The sequence below is a fragment of the Homarus americanus genome, unplaced genomic scaffold (assembly GCF_018991925.1).
Source record: "Homarus americanus isolate GMGI-L3 unplaced genomic scaffold, GMGI_Hamer_2.0 scaffold51476, whole genome shotgun sequence".
Taxonomy (NCBI): domain Eukaryota; kingdom Metazoa; phylum Arthropoda; class Malacostraca; order Decapoda; family Nephropidae; genus Homarus; species Homarus americanus.
The window spans coordinates 2,072,498-2,093,803 of NW_024736148.1; the positions used below are offsets into that span (position 1 = coordinate 2,072,498).

Sequence of the window (21,306 nt, forward strand, 5' to 3'; positions counted from 1 at the left end):
TATAACCCTGAAACTAAACGACATAATGACTACCATAACTGGTTGTGTGTTATTAGTGCGGGAGTTATCTTGTTTTCTTATCACTAAAATAACATGTTGTAGTGTGTTATAACTTTACTATTATGGAGATGGTGATGGTGATGATGGTGATGGTGATGGTGATAATAACAAGGATTTATAATGAAGAAAATTTGATAATAATAATAATAATAATAATAATAATAATAATAATAATAATAATGATAATAATAATAATAATAATAATAATAATAATAATAATAATGATAATAATAATAATAATAATATGCTCAAAGTAAACATGGTATCAGATATAGGAGTAAGGTGCCACACTCACCTTCCCGTAGTGCCAAGAAGGTCACCAGGCACTCTCTCTTAATGCCTACAAAAACCTAACCTAACTGACAATTGACAATATCTTTCCTTAAAAAAACCCAGTATTTATTTATTTATTAGTTAATTTACATATTTATTATTTTGACTCGTTTTTCTAACTAACATTTTAAATATCAATAAACTGTATTGTAAACATGACCCGACGCTTGGCTTTACCTGTTTAAAGTTGTAATAACACCTGGTTGTACATTAGTGTAGTAACAGGGTTATTAATGTCTCGTTATGAAGGATTTTATTTTTGGCGCGACAAATTGTGTTCATGGACACTGTTTTATACGGTCATATACGTCGCCGATGTTGATGTTATTGTTGTGTTTGTTATTTGTTGATGTTGTTACTGTCACTCTCACTTTATGAACGTTTGCTAACCTCTCTGTGTTTGTTAATTTACTGTGTGTTTGTTTGGTATATTATTTACTGTAGTTATTTTTATTATTATTATATATTGTTGTTGTTGCTGTTGTTGTCGTTAATGTTGTTGTTGTTGTTGTTAATATTGTTGTTGTTGTTGTTGTTGTTGTTGTTGTTGTTGTTAATATTGTTGTTGTTGTTGTTGTTGTTGTTATTTGTTGTTATTTATTTATTAATATTTGTTGTTGTTATTTGTTGTTGTTGTGTTGTTGTTGTTGTTAATATTGTTGTTGTTGTTGTTGTTGTTATTTATTTATTTGTTATTTATTTATTTATTTGTTGGTTGGTTGTGGTTGTTGTTGTTGTTGTTGTTGTTGTTGTTGGCTTTGTTTGTGGTTGGTTGTTGTTGGTGTTGTTGTTGTTGTTGTTGTTGTTGTTGTTGGTGTTGGTGTTGGTGTTGGTGTTGGTGTTGGTGTTGTTGTTGTTGTTGTTGTTAAGGTGACCCAAGAGTAGGTATTTCTTGTACACCAACAGTGATATACTGCAGTGTCTGTGTGTATGGCTATATTTGTGTGTCTGTGTATATGTCTGTATGGGTGTGTGCGTGTCTGTATGTGTATCTGGGAGTATATGTCTGTGTCTGTATATGTAAGTTTATGTCAATGTATTTGTCTTTGCTTATGTGTCTATATGTTTCTGTGTATGTCTGTATGTCTCTGTGTAAGTCCATGTTTCTGTGTCAGTGTGTGTGTGTGTGTGTGTGTGTGTGTGTGTGTGTGTGTGTGTGTGTGTGTGTGTGTGTGTGTGAGCGAGAGTTAACATAACCACTTTGTATTGGCAGTTTTCCTCCAATATTTCCAGCGTCTTGGCTGATATTTCACACAAACTTCTCCATTTCTTTCCTCCCAAGTAAATATTTGACAAGTGACAGCTGGTTGACACGTTCCCTGGCTGCTGTGATGACGACTTGTGTGTGTGTGTGTGTGTGTGTGTGTTCGCGATATATAATGACATCACCACCTGAAAACACACACACACACACACACACACACACACACACACACACACACACGGGGTGATTGACGTGGTGAAAAATTAACTCTTTGTGGTTAAAATAAAAGAGAGAGCGTCACTATGGATAAACTTCATCTTGTCAATTGTGTGGTTAATACTGGGGGTCTGTTTTACCCTGAGTCATGGCTGTGTGAGAGGGAAGGGGACGTGTAGGTCATCCAGATGGCATGTACGCTAATCTAACCTAACCTAACCTAACCTAACCTAACCTAACCTAATCTAACCTAACCTAACTCCCTCACACACCGCCTTAGGGGTCTACATATGGCTTAATAATGAAAGTTAAACGTAAGAACATAATCCCCCAGGTTTATATGGTGTAGGGTAGGCTTAGGTTAGGTTAGGTTAGGTTAGGTTAGGTTAGGTTAGTGTTAGGGTGTTTAATTTACAGGTGAAATAAGGTGGAGGGAGGCGAATGAACCTAATCTCCAGGTGATCCCTTTTGTCGGTAGTCAGGTAGAGGGAAGGAGAGGTGTGTGTGTGTGTGTGTCAGTCGAGGTTTTACAGACAACAATGCTGGTGGTGGATTTGGTCCTGAAATCAAAGATGGCGGACCATAACAGTAGCGTAAAGGTACTGATTAAGCAACTCGACTCTAATTAGAACTCCCAGCCTCCGGGGGGTAACTATTGCTTCTAACCTCTCATTCCCGAGGCCGATGGTTGTGGCAGCGAGGGATGAGTGATCGTAAAATCAACCCCCAGCTGTTTAATGATGGCTAGCCCCCTCCCACCCCAGTCCCTCCTATAGCCCCCCAGAGTAACGAAGGCTGACTGGCTGGCTGGCTACGACTTCTGGTGAATAGGATTGGAGAATTAATCCTACATTTTCTCTAATTTCTTTCTTTATTTTTCTTTTAAGAGATAAATATTGGTTAGCATTAGTTTCAGTATCACCTCAAGATTATCGTCCCCTCCACTCCTCCCCCTCCCCCCCTCGGTTTATTTACCTGAGAATTAAACAACCTAACCTAACCCCCACAGGTATCGTTAGGGTGTTTAATCATCGGCTGAAATAAGCTTGGGGGACTAATCTTCAGGTGACACTAATTTCTAAATACCTGTACCACGAAATTAAAAATATACTTCAGGTATTATCAATATTACATCACGTGGGAGTCATTTTCAATATGCACTGAGAAGCCGTCCAGGTGTGGGTCGTGTCATAGGGGCGGTGTGGTGCAGAACAATGTGCTTTTCAAATTGCATTTTTAATTAATTTACCTGGGCGAGTATTACCTTTCAATCACGTTCATATTTTTTATTTATTGAATGTCGTTTGATACCTGATGTTTTTTTTTCTTTGAAATATTTATATGTATTTTGTGTTCATTGTATTTAATTTCACTGTATGGACGTAAATGTGTGATATGGGCCTTTTGTGTGTGTGTGTGTGTGTGTGTGTGTGTGTGTGTGTGTGTGTTTATCTTGAATATTCACTATACTTGTAACTAATATCCTGGAGCCTGGTACAGTATCTAGGGTACTCGGAAAAAAATGGCACAGGAAAAAATGGCACTGGAAAAAATGACACAATTTTCATACTAGGAAAAAATGGCACAACAAATTTCACTTCGAGCTCACGAACCACAAACGAGCTAATGAGCTATGGCGTGTGTAGGTTAGGTTAGGTTATAAAATTTTAGCGAAAATATGTCGATAAAAACTAATGTGCCATTTTTTCCTGGTCTGAAGATTATGCTTTTTTTCCGGTGCCATATTTTCCTATTGTCATTTTTTCCTGTGGCATTTTTTCCTACACTCAGTATCTAGTGCATGGTATTATGTAATTGGGAAGCCCTCGGGGTAGGTAGGCCCTGTGATGTATCTTACTGCCACAACTGTATACCATCTCCACTAATCACTGACTGTAAGCCCTTATTACCCTCACTGATTGGAGATTAAAAGGATCACGTGAAGATTAGGAACCCCAGCTAATTTCACCTTAAGATTATCCTCCACTAACGCTAACCTAACCTAACCTAACCTAACCTAACCTAACCTAACCTAACCTAACCTCCCAGTGTGTGTGTGTCGCCAATAACCACCAGGTCATCCTTCACTCGAGCTGACATAAACAAACTTAGCCTTTCCCAATTATTTCCACCATATGACTCTCTCTTGTGTCTCTACGGTGTGTGTGTGTGTGTGTGTGTGTGTGTGTGTGTGTGTGTGTGTGCGTGTGTGTGTGTGTGTGTGTGTGTGTGTGTGTGTGTGTGTGTGTGTGTGCGTGTGTGTGTGTGTGTGTGTGTGTGTGTGTGTGTGAGTTGTGGTTCCTTCCTGCTAGCTGATAACCAGGTCCCATAAGCTCTTTGTCTGCGATTTTGGTGACTTAACTGATTGATAAAGTGGTCTTGGTGACTGGATAGTGGTCTTGGTGACTGATAAAGTGTAGTGGTTTTGGTTGACTGATAAAAGGGCCTGGTGACTGATAAAGTGGTTTCGCTGACTGATAAAGTGGTCTTGGTGACTGATAAAGTGGTCTTGGTGATTGATAAAGTGGTCTTGGTGACTGATAAAGTGGTCTTGGTGACTGATAAAGTGTTCTTGGTGACTGATAAAGTGGTCTTGGTGACTGATAAAGTGGTCTTGGTGACTGATAAAGTGGTCTTGGTGACTGATAAAGTGGTCTTGGTGACTGATAAAGTGATCTTGGTGACTGATAAGGTGGTCTTGGTGACTGATAAAGTGGTTTTGGTTGACTGATAAAGTGGTTTTGGTTGACTGGTAATTACTGGTACATATGTTAGTACAGTATCTTGTTGTTGATAGTTATATGCCTTACCGGTACCCAGTAGTGAGTGAACTGGGAGCACCTGGTAATCTCTGTATTGTTGGTTGGAAGTCGGGTCATCCACCAGCCTGTTGACAATACCTGGAGGCGTAGGTGAAGGAGGAATTCTGGAGGATTAGCAGCACATAAGCATCTAGGGTTTTTAACTTACGCTTAAAGTTATAGGTATTGATTGGTTACAGAAAATCAGTATTAAAGAAAATAAGTAAATAGAGTGATAAAGAGGAGGTGGCGACGTGCAGTAACAATGTGATAAAGAAGAGGTGGAAGAGGATAGGGAAACGTCACAAGCCTGAAGGAGGGGGTGAAGGAGGTAGAGACGGCGGTGGCGTGGTTCCTCGACTCGACCCAAAAATTTCCTGTAAAAATTTCGTCGTGAATGATGATGCATTTTTTGGGGGGGTCCGCCTGAAGAAAAATTGCGGGAATAAGAATGCGATTTATTTATTGTTTGACGCATTTTTTATCCTGTTATTTTTATTTTTCAATTTACATGCTGTTATTATTTCTCTTTTTGTTTATCATTTTTCTTTTTTACTTTTGTTTATAATTATTTTTTTCTTTGTTTACTATTATTATTTTTGTCTTATCATCATTATTCCCTTTGTTTATTTTGTTATTCCTTGTTTGTTGTCCTTAGGGGTGTAAATTATGTTACCCTTTAGCAGTTTAAGCCATTGTTTTGTTTATCTGTTGTTATTATCCCCAAAGGGGTAGAGGTATCGTGTTTGAAGGGGTTAAGTTATCGTACTCGAGGGGTTATCGCACCAATGGGGTTAAGTTATCGTACCCAAAGGGCTGCTATCGCACTAAAGGTTAAGCTATCGCACTCAAGGGGTTGCTATCGTACTCGAGGGGTTATTAAAATTCATGGGGTTGTTATCGTACCTCAAGGGGTTAAGCATCACCAAGGTTAAGCATCGTACCCAAGGGTTGTTATCGTACCAATGGTGTTAAGTTATGCACTAATGAAGGTTATCGTACCCAATGGGGTAAGCTATCGTACCTCAATGGTGTTGCTATGTACCAATGGGGTTAAGTTATCGTACCCAATGGGGTATTAAGTTATCGTACTCACTGGGGGTTAAGTTATCGTACTCAAGAGGTTACTATAAGTGTAACGTCTCGCTTCTCTTGTCGTCCCCTCATCTTATTTGTTTTTATTATTGTTGACAGTAAAATGTATCTCAGAGCGCCATCTATTGTTCCCGATGTACATTGTTAAGTACTGTGTTGGGTCGTCAGTGCCGGGAGTGTTTCGTTATATCGTAGAGCGAAGGGTCGTAAAGCGAGATTTGTTATTCGTAAAAGCCCAAATTATTGATCTGCAGAGAGGAGACACTTTCTGCTATTTAACGAAAAACTTTGTATCTTATACAACGAAAATATTTCCCTTCTATTTAGCGAAAAATTCTGTACAGCGAAAAACAGTTCCTTTATTTAGCAAAAACTTTATACACAGGGTGCACTTCCTTCTATTTAGTGAAAACTTTATCTTTACATCGAAAACATTCTTTCTATCAAGCGAAAAAATGTGTCTACAGCGAAAACACTTTTATTTAACGAAAACTTTATCTTTACAGGGAAAACACTTCTATATAGCGAAAAATTCACCCATACATCGAAAAATCCTACACTCTTAACTGATGCATTAAAACAATGTTGTATACGTCCATCGCGTGTTGTCGTGTCTGTATTAATAACATTTTCTTCAGCATTATGACGAACTTTTAGGATAAACCCGTCAAAGGCCGCGTTAATGTGTTTTATGTGCCACTTGTGTTCAAAGCCCGGCCTGCATATTTACCTATTAAACCCTGCCCAGAGGTTCAGTGGGTTACCGTAATGGCTTTATATGTCTGTATGTCTGAGAGTGAAGGGAGTATTATGTTGGTTGTGTATGTCTGATGCCTGTATGTCTATGTATGTCTGACAGTGAAGGGGTTATTATATGGGCTGTATATGTCTGTATATGTCTGAGAGTTAAGGGAAAATGTTCTTAGTTTGTCTGCATGTCTGTTTGTGTATTTATATGGAAGCCTCGACATGTATACATAAACATTCTCAACCATGGTTTATGTATGGCTGTAAATTCTGGTTTATGTGGTTTATGTCGACTATTGTGTATCATAACCCCGGCTTCTGTAAACTGGGCCTCATGTGTGTGTGTGTGTGTGTGTGTGTGTGTGTGTGTGTGTGTGTGTGTTAGTCTTGTCTGGGTGTATCATAAGCAGTACCCGAGATTGTTTTTTACCGAGACATCAACACTGGTTCATTGTGTTGTGTTGTGTTGCGTTGTGTTGTGTTTTGTTGGTCCCCTCCCAGTAATCCCTTCCTCCTCCTCCTCCTTCCCCCTCTCACTCTTTCCTTCTTCCCCTTTCCCCCCACTCACTCCTACTTCCCTCTCCCCACTCATTCCCACTACACTACCATCCTTCTCACTCCATCTTCCCCCCTCTCCTTAACTCTCTCCCTAATCCCCCTCCCTCTCCACCCTCTCGCTACCTCTCTTCACCCTTAACCTCCCTGTATCTTACCTCTCACTCCTTGTATCCTACCTCTTCCCCTTTATCCCCTCTCCCCTCTTTCATTTTCCTTTCCTTTGTTATTCTCTTCCATTCATTGTGTTTCTCTCTACAGTAACCCGTAAAAGTTTTCAATTCCTCCCTATTTATTTCTTCAGTTGATCTCTCTTCTTCGCTCTAAACTTTTCCCCATTCTTTTATTATTTTATTTCTTTTATTTATCGTTTACTCTGCCTCTTAACTATTCACGAATTTTCTCCTCTCTCTCTCTCTCTCTCTCTCTCTCTCTCTCTCCATTTCCTTTCAGTCTCTTCCTCTCCTCTTGCGTATTTCCTTCCTACTCCTCCTCCTCCTCCTCCTCTTGCCACTCAGCATTACTCTTATCGTGTCCAACTTCCAACTTTCCCTCGCCATGCCACTCATTTCCGTGTGATCCTCCTCCTTCCCGCCCCCCACTCTTCTCCTGCCCTCTCCGTCCCTCCCTCTCCCTGCCCCCTCCGTCTTCCCCCACGCTTCTCAGCCTCTCCCAGTCCCTCTCCCCGTTCCATCCAGTCTCACCTGCCGCTCCTCGCCCAGCTCTCCTCGCCTGCCCAGCCTCTCCCCTGCCCAGCCTTGTTCGTCTTCTCCCCGCCACTCCCCATTCCTTCCAGCCCCGCCCAGCCCAACCTCACCCTACCTCGCCCCCGCCACGCCTCGCCACGCCCCGCCACGCCCCGCCCCGCCACGCCCCGCCTCTTCTCAAGCACCCATCGGGGGTTACTTCCGGCCTCACTGCCCAATTACCTTCCCTGAACTGGCTAGGACCTGCTGCTGATGTCGTGTGGAGTGTCCTTCGGGGAGTGTTGTGTGGAGGTCCTTCGGGGAGTGTTGTGCGGAGGTCCTTCGGGAAGTGTTGTGTGAGGTCCTTCTCGGGGAGTGTTGTGTGAGGTCCTTCGGGGAATGTTGTGTGGAGGTCCTTCGGGGGTGTATTGTGTGGAGGTCCTTCTGGGGAGTGTTGTGTGAGGTCCTTCGGGGAGGTTGTGTGGAGGTCCTTCAAATGTTGTGTGGAGGTCCTTCGGGGAGTGTTGTGAGGTCCTTCGGGAAGTAAGTTGTGTGAGGTCCTTCTGGGAGTGTTGTGTGGAAGTCCTTCGGGGGGTCTTGTGTGGAGGTCCTTCGGGGAGTCTTGTGTGGAGGTCCTTCGGGAGTATTGTGTTGAGGTATATCTATCTATCTATCTATCTATCTATCTATCTATCTATCTATCTATCTATCACTGTCAAGAAGGTTTGCATTTAAGGTTAAGGAGAGGAATGTGGCGCCAGAACTGAGAAGTGCCGACGGAGAGAGAACAAAGACAACACGAATAATAATAATATAAACAGAGAGTTCCGGGAATAACCTCTCCCACAGTGGTCAGTGAGGGAGGGGGAGGGGCTGGCACGTGCTTAAGGGGGGAGGTAGAGGGTGTGGAGGGTAGGGGGGGGGGGTCACCACACAGGGTTGGCACGCGAGCAATTCAGATTTCCGGTGTGAGGTGTGTTAGCCGGCCAGGGGGTAGGAGAGAAGGCATTTAGCGGTAACGTGCTCGGGAAATACTTGGGTTCACCTGAAGTTTAGACACCCTAGATTATTTTCACCTAATGATTCAACCCTCTAACGCTAACCTAACTTAACCTAACCTAACCTAACCTAACCTAACCTAATCTATTATAAAATATTAAGTGTAGCAATTTGCCATAGTGTATTTAATTAAATTGACAATATTTACAGTTTTGTATTCTGTATGATCACTGTTCCTGGTATTTCAGTTCGCGTATAATTAATTCTGTTCAATATGACGTCTTTTATCACGGGACGATTAATTACCATGTTATTATTATGTAATTACTCTACCACTGGTGTTATGTAGTCTGGTCGAGAAGTCCCTGTGCACCTGTAATAAGTAATAATTTATTTGTTTACATTATTCTACCTGGTATACTTGTACTTTTTTATATCCAGGTACCTTGTTCTACTTGTTATATACCTTGTTCTATTTGTTATACAGGCATTGTCACTATAACAAGTAGAAATAGGTATATAATAGTGTAGATATAATGAGGAACAATTATGATGTTATTCTTGGCAAGTGCACAGAGACTTTTTGATCAGCCTGTGTTGGGTCAGCTGGCCAGGGAGATCCACACTGGTGCTCTCATCTGGCTCTTGACTGGACAATCACGGCCACGAGCCATCGCTGTGTAGTTGTGATTGGTTGGTCCATCGTGTTGTGACCTCGTTCTTAGAGTTCTGATTGGTTTAGAGTCTTTGTGTGGTCGTTAGTGCCCACGATTGGCTAAACCACCATCGTCTAAGGATTAAATCATACTCATCAAAGGGTTAAAGTTAAACCATCGTCATCAAAGAGGTAAATCATCATCATCTAAGGGTATAAGCCTTTGTGAATCCAGACTTAAAGACCCACTACCTGTTAACTTTGATCACCTGAAGAATAGACACCCCAGCTCATTTCATCTGGTGATTAAAACACCCTAACACTTTCTGAAGGGATTAGATTAAGATAGCGTTAGGTTAGGTTATGTTATGTTAATACTGTATAGCGTTAGGTTAGGTTAGGTTAATACTGTATAGCGTTAGGTTAGGTTAGGTTAGGTTAGGTTAGGTTAGGTTAATACTGTATAGCGTTAGGTTAGGTTAGGATGGCTTTAGGGTGTTTAATCGTCATGTGAAATAATCGAGGGTGCCTAATTTTCAGGTGAACCATTAGCTAGTTGTCATCTCGGAGGAAACAAGAGATGTGTTCTAGTGGAAGTTTGATGAACGTCTGAAGTGCCTATGATGAGTGTGAGTGTGTGTGTGTGTGGGGGTCGGCTTCCTGGCTTGTCAATACCAACTACTTGATGGATAGTGTGGCGGGAGGCGAGGCTGATCACACCTGATGCTAGAAGGGGGAGGGGGGTTAACTCCCCCGTCCCCCCATGGATCAGTTTAAGCCCCCCCCCTCCCTCCCTTCTCCTTGGATTAGTTTAAGCCCCCACCCCCTCTTCCTGGATCAGTTTAAGCTGAGCCAGGTACACCCCGGATCACTCAAGTGGCTGAAAGTTTGATAAAATTCTGAATTGTAGGACCCAAGCACATACACAGGGTGATCGAAAAGTCACTGTGCACCTAGGAAAATTTACAATACAGTTATTTACCTAATTATACCTTCGTTGTGATATATCTTGTTCTACTTACAGGTAATATTAGAAACGGTATCCACTTTTGTGAACATTTCCAATATTTACTGGATGAAGAACAAGGTAAAAAACAGTGTAGGTTATAACAAGGAATAGTATACTGTTAATTGTTACAGGTGGACAGGGAGTTTCGATCACTGTGGTTTATATATATCACTAGATTTTAAGGCTTTCAGCTCCTCATTCTAGATTATAAAGGGTCTGTGGTGTTGCACGTGGAGTGAATTTTGATTTTCTGACGTGGATATTTAATTTATATTCTAACGGACACATCTTGCTCATTTTAGTAAAGGTACCGCAAAGTTATTTTTAATTTATGTTTTTATTTTTGAATATTGTGATGTTTCCTACCCTGGGAGGTGGATAGGCCTACGGTTCATTAATAGTAGTAGTAGTAGTAGTGGTGGTGGTGGTAGTAGTAGTAATGTGTTAGTCCTAGCGGGTTCCTCAGCTCCGTCTCACCCACCACTGTTGTTCCTCTGCCAATTTACCAAAACACCTTTACATATCAATTTCTTTCTCTGATCTTTTTTCATTTTATTTTTATTTTTATTGGTATTTTTTTATTAATTAGTAAAGGATTTTAAGTATCTCTCATCATCTCACAGCACATCACAGCTACACACAGCACGTTATAGCACCTCGCATCACAGCACCACACATCACAGCTCCACACACCACAGCACCTTTCAACACTCCCAACACGCCACAGTTCCACACAACACATCACAACACGTCACAGCACCTCCCCTCACAGCACCTCCCCTCACAGCACAAGGACCCTCACTGAATGGTCCTCATCTCCCAGGGAAGGAATTAAACCAAACTTTTCTCAGATAAACTTTTCGTGTTTCGGCTCCACAAGACAACATTAACGTCTTTCACAGAGCAAAATTAATTATCGATTATTATGGTTACCCGAGGCACCCCCAGTCGACCCAGCTGAGGATGTATCCTCATTAATTATCGATTATTATGTATACAACGCCGGGGCACCCCCAGTCGACCCAGCTGAGAATACATACCCACCTTTCAGTTGTTGGTGTGAAGGCCGTCGAGTACAGTGTTGGTTACTTGTCTGCTTGTGTACCGAGGCCTAGTATTCAGTGTACTATATCCGCACTGCCCTTAACGGTTCCTCACACTTGGTATAGGACTATGGGTAATGGAGGAGGAGGAAGACGTGTGTGTGTGTGTGTGTGTGTCTCTCTCTCCAACGGCCACCTTCCCTCCTCCCTACAGCCCCTCCAAAGGTGTCCTGAACGCCCTCCCCTCACCAGAAGACTTCACCAGCTCCGGGAAGCCATAACTGAACTTGGTGACAACTTGGACCATTAATTGTGCCTCACTTTTACCGCTTCTGAAATCTACTCTTAATCTCTTCAGGTGTGTGTAGTAACTCAAGGCACCTCTCCACGACCCTCCTTTCTTCCTTCCTTCCTGCCTTCGTTCCCTCCTTCCCTCCTTCCTTCCATTCTTTTCTCTTTCCCTCCCATCACGACCCTTCTTCCCTTCCCTCCCTCCATGATCCTTTCCACGACCTCCTTCCTTCCTTCCTTCCTTCCTTCTTTCCTTCTTTCCTTCCTTCTCCTTCCTTCCTTCCTTCCTTATTTCTCTCCCCCCTCCACAACCCCTCCTCCCTCCCTCCCCTCTCCTCTCTTTCCGCCTTCCTCATCCTTTCTTCATGTCCCTTTTACCCATTTTTTCCATGAGTTGCACTTTTTACCTTTCCTTTGATCTCTCTCTCTCTCTCGTTTATCCTCCTTCTTATGTCCCTTTCATCATTCTTTATCTTATCTCTAATCTTCATCAACTCTCCTCACACCTTCCACGCTTCACCCTTTTCTCTCTCCTTCTCTCCCTCTCACCTGTCCACTCTCCTTCCCTCCCTCCCACTTACCCTCTTTCCTTTACTAACTCCCTTCCTGCTAATCCTTCACCCTCCCATTCCGTCATCTATCCTTCCTTCCCTCCCTTCCCTCTTTCTCTCTGAAGTCCCTCTCATCATCCTTCGCATCTTCCTTCCCTCCCTACCACCATCCTTCCATACCTCTCCCTCTCACCTTCTCTCCCTCTCACCTTCTCTCCCTCTCTCCCTCTCTCCCTCTCACCTTCTCTCCCTCTCACCTTCTCTCCCTCCACCATAGCCCCGGAGGGTTGGCGGCACAAATCAGTTTACCAGCTCAGATTGAATGGTGGAACAGGGAGGGATTCAACCTGGTGTCCTTCCCTTCCTTCCTTCCCTCAAACCCTTCCTTCTTTTCTTCCTTCCTTTCCTTTCCTCCATCCCTCCCTTCCTTCCTCCCTACCTTCATTCCTGCCTTCCTGCATTCCTTCCTTCTTCCTCCCTTCTCCCTCCCTCCCTTCCCTTCCCTCCTTACCTCATTTTCCCCTCCTTCCTTCCTTCCTTCCTTTCGCCCTTTCCTCCCCCTCCCTTCATTCCTCTCTTAATCCCTCTCTCCCTAACTTTTTCCCTCCCCAATTCCTTCCTTCCTTCCTTCCTTCTCTCCCTCTTTCTTCCTTTCTTGTTCCCTCCCTCCCATTCACTTACTTTCATTCACCCTTCTCTTTTCTCTCTTCCCATCTCTGCTATCTCTTATCTCTCTGTCTCTCACCTAACCTAAGCCCTGGAGGGTTGGCGGCACAAACCAGTTTAGCGGCACAAATTGGATGGCGGAGAGGCAGGAGTCGACGACCGTCCTGGCTGGCGCCGCCGCCACACACACACACACACACACACACCCACACACACATTCACTCACTCACTACTCGCTCGCTCCTGCTCACTCCACCCATTCCTTCACTCATTCGCACCTCAAAAAAATTAACGACCGATGTTTGTCAGAGTGAGAGAGTGAGTTTGACATTTGCTGACAGGACGAGGCTGGGCTGATGACTGTAGTGTGATGGACTGACCTTGTTGAGCCTCTGTTGGTGAGCACAATGACCCGAAGTTGAGGGATGTTCCTGACGTCTGCTGACGGCGCGAGCATTATGGACTGTCTGACATCATCTGACGATTTACGTGTTACAAAGTTTCCGATTTATGCTGACGACGCGAGCATAGTGAAGTATCCAACATCTGCTGAAGGCGCTAAGCATGATTACTAAATTGTCTGATGCCAGCTGACGATTTAAGTGTCATGATGAATTTGCTGACTTCCGCTGACGATACGAGTCTGACAAACTTTGAAATATCAGCTGATGTAAGTTAATGGAAGTACAAAATCCCTCATCTATCCTAAAATCAAGTTAATTATAAAAAACACAAAACACCCATTAGCTCCCCTTAACGTAATTATAAAACTCATTATCCTATACTAAAAACCCCTTAGGTACAGAAATTCCTTAAATAAAAACACCCATTTAAGTACAAAAAACCCTCCCTCTCCCCTTTCTCCGCCATCCCCTTCCCACCTCTTCCCCCCTTCCACCCCTAAAATCCCTTATAATGAGAAATAATATCAGGGTGAGAGAGATTCACAAGTCTCTCCCTCATCTCTCACTGGCCATTTATCTCTCCCTCGTCTCATTCTTCGCTCGTTACCTCGGCGATGCCTCCTTTAATGAGATAATTATATACCTCACTGAGAGACGCTTTCCTCATCCCTTTGTGGCAATTTCTCTCTCTATCTCTCTCTCTCTCTTCTTATTTCACGTTCTCTGTATTTCTTTATGTATATCTCTCTTCCTTTCCATCTGTCTATATTCTCCTTTCTTTCTCTGCTTCCTCCTCCTCTCTTTCCCATCTTCCTCCTCTTCTATCTTTTATTCCCCCTCTTCCTTCACCCTGTCTCCTTCTCCTCTCCCCTTCCTCATTCTCCTCTCCCATCATTTATTCCCTTTCCTTATCCCTTCTACGCAATAAGACAGACAGACAGACAGACAGACAGACAGACGGACGCAGGAGTGACCTGAGTTGATGTCGCCAAAGGACTTGGATTTCGATGGACAGGACCTGTAGGACCCAACACACAAGAGATCCTACGGGTGTTTTCGGAGTCCTGTTTGAATGTTTGTCTCACGCTTCCCCTCCTCCCCCTCAGGTGTTCCTCCCTTCCCAATCGCCTCCCGCCTAACCTTAATCCTTCCTCCCTCTCTCCTGTGTGTGTGTGTGTGTGTGTGTGTGTGTGTGTGTGTGGACGCTGTGCTGTGTGTGTGGTGCAACCTTGACGTTATATTAACAGTGAAAATTATCAGTCGCTGTGAGTTTGTTGATGGTGTCCAGATGGTGACTCTCTCTCCTCCCTTACTTCCTCCCTTTCCTCCTTCCCTCCTTCCTCCTTACCTCCCTCCTCCCCTCCCCTCCCTCCCTCCGTCCCATTCCTTCCTCCCTCCTCCCTCCTCCCCTCCTCCCTCCTTCCTCCTTCCCTCTTTCCCTCCTTCTCTCCCTCCCGGTCTTGTTGGAAGTGGATGATTGCTTCTTTATCCAGGCGGGTTTGACATTTAGCTAAAGATTTTGAAATTTTCCATATTTTTTCGTACACTTATATGTATTTTTATATATAATGAGTGAACGTTTGTAAATGATAAAATGATCTTTAACATTTAGAAATTTTAACGTCTTGGCGCAGTATAACCAGAGTCCGTGTTTGTATATCAGTGGGTAAATCAGATCACCTGAAGATTAATCCCACCAGCATATTTTACCTGAAGATTAACCACTCTAATGCTAACCTAGCAACCTACCCGGTTGTAACCTAACCCAACCTGACTGAAAACAACCCAACCTAACCTAACCTAACCTCCTCAGATGGTCCCACAAGTCAATACCGAATATATTAACGACTCTCTTAAAGGAACACATCTAGGAGGAGAATCAAACGACATATTTATTTTACTTCGTCGGAAATCGAACAGAAGTGAAATTATCAATAATTTCCTGAGGGAGTATCTGGGGAGGTCCGTTTTATATTAAAGATGCGGGAGACTATTATTAATGCTGCTGGGGGAGACCTTCTTCCTGCTGCTGGGGAGATTCTTCCTGCTGCTGGGGGAGACCTTCTTCCTGCTGCTGGGGAGACCTTCTTCCTGCTGGGGGAGACCTTCTTCCTGCTGCTGGGGGGCCTTCTTTCTGCTACTGGGGAGACCTTCTTCTGCTGCTGGGAGACCTTCCTGCTGCTGGGGAGACCTTCTTTCTGCTCGGGGAGACCTTCCTGCTGTGGGGAACCTTCCTGCTACTGGGGAGACCTTCTTTCTGCTGCTGGGGAGAACTTCCTGCTACTGGGGAACCTTCTTTCTGGGGTGGCTGCTGCTGGGGGACCTTCTTCCTGCTGCTGGGGGAGACCTTCTTCCTGCTGCTGGGGGCCTTCTTCCTGCTGCTGGGGGGACCTTCTTCCTGCTGCTGGGAGACCTTCTTCCTGCTGCTGGGGAGACCTTCTTCCTGCTGCTGGGGGCCTTCTTCCTGCTGCTGGGGGGAGCCTTCCTGCTGCTGGGGGGCCCTTCTTCCTGCTGCTGGGGGAGACCTTCTTCCTGCTGCTGGGGAGACCTTCTTCCTGCTGCTGGGGGGGTTCTTCCTGCTGCTGGGGGGAGACCTTCTTCCTGCTGCTGGGGGGAGACCTTCTTCCTGCTGCTGGAGACCCTCTTCCTGCTGCTGGGGGGCCTTCTTCCTGTGTGCTGGGGGCCTTCTTCCTGCTGCTGGGGGAGACCTTCTTCCTGCTGCTGGGGAGACCTTCTTCCTGCTGCTGGGGAGACTTCCTGCTGCTGGGGGGCACTTCTTCCTGCTGCTGGGGGAGACCTTCTTCCTGCTGCTTGGGGAGACCTTCCTGCTACTGGGGGAGACCTTCTTCCTGCTGCTGGGGGAGACCTTCCTGCTGCTTATATGGCTTAAGGAATGGTTCTCAGTACAGTAGACACACAGACAGACAGACAGACCGACCGACGTTCTCGCATCAGACATACAGTAGACATTATAACAAGACAGTGCTAGACATTGGCAGCTTAAGATATATTATAGGGATATATTACAACAGAGTATAGCAGCTACGGTATAGCACCAGGAGTATACTACATAGAGCAGTATAGCGAAAGGGCCTTATTAGGACTTGGAATATATTTCATTGTATAGCAGCACAATATATGAAGTGCTGGGAGTTATATTTACAGAGCAGTATAGCAGAGCAGACATATAACATCGCAGTAGAGCCAAGCGTAAACAGTATATGGGAGTATAGCAGCGCCGTATATGATATGTTGAACGTTGGTTGTGATACTGATTTAAAATGTCCAGAAAAAAGTATATATAAAAACATGGAGTAATGTTAAATTTGAATTATAAAGGAACACCTGTTGATTATTAATTAGGCAGGTAGTGTTGTCATGTACAGGTAAATGTAGTGTTTTGTCTCTTGGTGAAGTGAGGATGTTCAGAGGAGTGAGGTAAAGTGAGGAGACTGAAGTAAGTTGAAGTGAGGATGTTCAGATGTGTTAATGAAGTGAGGAGACTGAAGTAAGTTGAAGTGAAGACCCGAAGTGAGCAAGGTGAAATGAGGAGATTGAAGTAAGTTGAAGTGAATATCGTGTAGTGATGAGGCTGAAGTAAGTTGAAGTGAACACGCTGAAGTGAGTGAGTAAGGGAATTGAAGTGAATATCATGTCAAGGTACAGAGCTTTTAGCCACCACACAACCATACATATTGTAACACAGTAATACATGCTTGTATATCACGTTAATGAGTTGTAGTACTTGTGTTAAATTGTTGGGTCGTATTATACTGCTGTGTGTGTGTGTGTGTGTGTGTGTGTGTGTGTGTGTGTGTGTGTGTGTGTCCCTCCCTCACACACACACACACACACGCTAGGTCACCGCCACTTTAATGTTATCTATGGCGAGAGATCTGTGCCTTTCTAGCATGCAACAACTCGGCTCCACTAGCCTCTGTGTGTGTGTGTGGAGGAAAAATCTTAAGGTTTTTGCTTAATGGAATAGTTGGTGGTGGAATTAGAAAGCTTAGATAAAGAAAATGTAAATGTGGAAACTTGGATCACGAAAAGATTAGTCAGTCTCTCTCTCTCTCTCTCTCTCTCTCTCTCTCTCTCTCTCTCTCTCTCTCTCTCTCTCTCTCTCTCTCTCTCTCTCTCTCTCTCTCTCTCTCTCCAGCTTATTTCGTTCGTCTTAAGATTAAACACCCTAACTTAAGCTTATATAACCTTACTTAATCTAATCTAATTAATCCTAACGTAATCTATTTTAGTTTAATCAAATTTAAACTATTTAACCTAACATACCATAGATAACCTAACGTAACCTCACCTAATTTGGACGTTTAATTTCACAAAATGTAAACAAGAACGGAGGATTTTGAAATAGTTTAAGAACGCGGAATGAAAAATTTGGTTCTCTCGTAAAATCAAGAAATCTGTCTGTGAAATTGGGGTACATGGCGTGTCTCTCTCTCTCTCTCTCTCTCTCTCTCTCTCTCTCTCTCTCTCTGTGAGTAGGACTTTGCCGGCAGCTTATTTTCATTTAGATTATATAAATAGGTATACAGTATTTCTCTCGACCCATGGTTCTTTCTCCCTTCCTCCCTATCTCCCTCATCCCGCTCTTCTCCCTCCCTCTCTCCCTCCCTCCCTCCACCCACGCATTCCTTCTCCCTCCCCCCACGTCCTCCCCCTTCCCCTCCCTCCCTACCTCCCTCACCCCCCCACGCTGGAACGTCGACAAGTTAAGTCTGGCACGTTTGGCTGAAGCTTAATCAATATCGGAAAATTTTTGGAGTCTGGGCTGTGAGACAGTAACTCCTCCTTCCGTCCCTCCTCCTCCCATTCGTTCTTCCCTCCCCATTTCCCACTTCTCTCTACCTCCTCCTTTACTCACCCTCCCTCCATTCCGTTCCTTCCCTCAATTCCCTCTACCTCCCTTCCCCCCCCCCTCTCTCTCTCCTTTTTAAGCCTCCCTTCCATCCTCTCTTCCCTGTCATTCTCCTCCACTAAGCTCCCTCTCTCCTCCCCATCCACTTTCTACTCCTGAAGGTGAAGGAGGTAAGGCTTACTCGCCAAACACACTTGCATCTCGCTCCTGAAGGTACAGAAGGTGTTTAGGCCAGCTTTAAAATGGTGTCTCCTACTGCTGCATGTATAGTAGTACCACCACCACCACCACCACCACCTTCTGCTGCAGTTAGTGGAGGCAGTGTTGTAGGAGCAGCACCTCACTCACACCATGGCGACGAAGCCCTTGTTGGAGGCGCAGGTCCTCACCGACGCATCCCTGTCATCAGATGTATATATGTATAGGTTATGTATATGTTGCGTATATGTATAGGTTATGTATGTTACGTATATACATTGGTTGTGTATATTTTATGTATGAATTACGTTTATTGTACTGACGAGGAGGTTCTATGTATTTACCACGTTACATAGAGTTATCTCAGGCAGATAAAAGATCGTAACTCTTTAATTCACATGTGATTGGTCGGTATGTTTGGAAAGCGTAACTGTGATTGGTCGACTGGTTACAAGATGGCCGCGTGTGTAACTAACGAGGTGATTTAAGTTCAGTAACAAATGTAATATTATTTTATATTTTAATGAAGAGTTATTCAGCGAAATTAAATGTAAAAACAAAATCCTTACAGAGAAAATAATTAATATATTTGTTATTTTTTGTGTTATAGGTTTGTGGTGTGATTATTTGTTATTGTTAATGAATATATACCGAAATAATTTACATACTTAGTGTGTGTGTGTGTGTGTGTGTGTGTGTGTGTGTGTGTGTGTCTAAGTGAATGATGTGTTTGGATAGACTTTACTTGTTTGGTAACTGTTTTAGGGGGACTCTCTCTCTCTCTCTCTCTCTCTCTCTCTCTCTCTCTCTCTCTCTCTCTCTCTCTCTCTCTCTCTCTCTCTCTAAACTATATATCTTATATTTTTACATTTTCGCCCCCCAGGCCCCGATGTGGGTCAGTGACCTGTGCCCGGGTGGGCTAATCCCCGTAAAAAAAAAAATCTATTTATCTATCCATTTAATCCCTCGTTCACTTGATATCTTTACCAGCAGTTAAGAGTCTTCCCTAAATCCACTCTTGTGCTAAACTACCTCGTTATAGTTACTTATTTCCATTTTTTTTTACAGATTTATTTTCGAAAACCGCGGGAAGTTGTGTCATCTTTTACAGCGGTCGAGCGAGACGTAAATAAGATGGTGGTATAATTAGTGGGGGTAATTTCACTCGTAAACAAAGCCAAATTTAAGAGTTTTCTGTACGATCTAATTTAGCTTAACCTAACCCAACGTAATTTATTCTAACCTAACCTAACCTAACCTAATCTAATCTAACCTAACCTAATCTAACCTGAAGTTTGGTTGTGTAAGATTTCAAGTGAGCGGGAGATAAGAAATACACACAGATAGATAGATAGATAGATAGATAGATAGATAGATAGATAGTGAGCGTTAGTATAGGACACAGTGAGCATTATCAGGAGGTTATCAGTATATTAACCTTTACTTAACGCTCACCGTCCCATAAAGAAGCGATCGGCCGTGACTCAGTATATCAGCCGTTAATTCACGTGTGGGGTTAAATTGGCTTACTTTAATACACCAGTTTGGTCTTTGGTAAGTCTTCTTAATGTTGTGTAAAGTCTTGATTCATTTTAGTCTTAGCGAAGCAAATTTGAATTATTTCAGACTTATGGTAGGGTCAGTCTTTATTAATTTTAGTCTTAGTGAAGCGAGTTTATCAGTCTTTTAAGTATGTTGTTGTGTATGGTATAATGGTCAGCATGCGAGCGGACACGGGTTCGATCCCCGGGCAGGGTGATACTATGGACAAGATTCTTTACGCCATTTGCCTCTGTCTATCCAGCAGTAATTGGGAACCTGGATGTTAATCGATTTGTGGATCGTGTTTCGGTGTAATGGTTACCCAGTGCAGTTGGCGAGTTGTCCGGTCTTCTTGGACTATTCCTTGACACTGGGTCATGCAGCTCGTTAACTCAGGGTGTGGTTGTTGTGTTGGCGACAGCTTCTACACCTTAAACAAATTCATGCCGAGGTGGCCCTTGGGCCGGCCATCCTCGTACACGAGGGGTAACCATTATTATTACATAAGAGGTAGTTGATTTTAGACTTTGTGTGTGTGTGTGTGTGTGTGTGTGTGTGTGTGTGTGTGTGTGTGTGTGTGTGTATTAGAAAGAGACAGACAGACAGACACACCCACACACACAGACACACCTTGAGCCAACACAGCCTCAGTCGTAAAGTACCACCGCCTGAGCTTTTAGCGCTAACGACCGCGACTCTGGACTCATAACTAAAGTCATACCTTAAAGAAAAAAAGAAAAAAGGAAAATGACTACACAGGAACTCATTTGCATATCCGGTGTTGGGTAAGTTTTATTGTACCTGCACAAAGCCTAAGGGAAGCTCATACACCTGCCGGGAAGTTTCATTTGTTAGAGCTTCACCTATTAACCTATTAGGAAGCTTCACCTGCCAGAAACTTTCACCAATTAAAGCTTCGCCTGCCAGAAGTTTCACCTGTGAGAGCTTCATCTGTTAGAGCTTCATCTGTTAGAGCTTCACCTGCCAGAAGTTTCACCTGTGAGAGCTTCATCTGCTAGAGCTTCACCTGTGTGAGCTTCATCTGTTAGAGCTTCACCTGTGTGAGCTTCATCTGTGAGAGCTTCATTTATTAGAGCTTCACTTGTCAAAGTCTCACCTGTGTACACCTACTATGGTCTGTGCTACACTTGGCAGCTGATGTAATGAAAATAGACTGATGGCAGGGGGGACTTGAGGTGTGTCGAGTGTTGGAGGGGTGTCGAGTGTTGGAGATGTGTCAGCTGTTGGAGGTGTGTCGAGTGTTGGAGATGTGTCGAGTGTTGGAGGGGTGTCGAGTGTTGGAGGTGTGTCGAGTGTTGGAGATGTGTCAACTGTTGGAGGTGTGTCGAGTGTTGGATGGGTGTCGAGTGTTGGAGGT

At 43.7% G+C, this 21,306-nt stretch overlaps 1 protein-coding gene across 1 annotated transcript; it reads right to left on the reverse strand.

Annotated features, from left to right (window-relative positions):
• Positions 1-15,452: 15,452 nt before the first annotated feature.
• LOC121871981 (glutenin, low molecular weight subunit-like) lies at positions 15,453-20,940 on the reverse strand. Its single transcript, XM_042374602.1, has 4 exons — positions 20,865-20,940; positions 20,591-20,649; positions 18,370-18,395; positions 15,453-16,170 (listed from the first exon to the last, which is right to left on the reverse strand). The coding sequence occupies exons 1-4, from the start codon at positions 20,938-20,940 to the stop codon at positions 15,453-15,455; spliced, it is 879 nt and encodes a 292-aa protein (XP_042230536.1).
• Positions 20,941-21,306: the final 366 nt, after the last annotated feature.

What these genes read in the sequence shown, in the direction of transcription:
- LOC121871981 (XM_042374602.1), bottom strand. Translation starts at nt 20,940, where the DNA reads ATGAAGCTCTCACAGGTGAAACTTCTGGCAGGTGAAGCTCTAACAGAT. An exon ending in AACAGATGAAGCTCTCACAG is followed by an intron (nt 20,650 to 20,864) that starts GTGAAACTTCTG and finishes TTTTTCTTTAAG; the next exon opens with GTATGACTTTAGTTATGAGT. An exon ending in CGCTAAAAGCTCAGGCGGTG is followed by an intron (nt 18,396 to 20,590) that starts GTACTTTACGAC and finishes CTGTACCTTCAG; the next exon opens with GAGCGAGATGCAAGTGTGTT.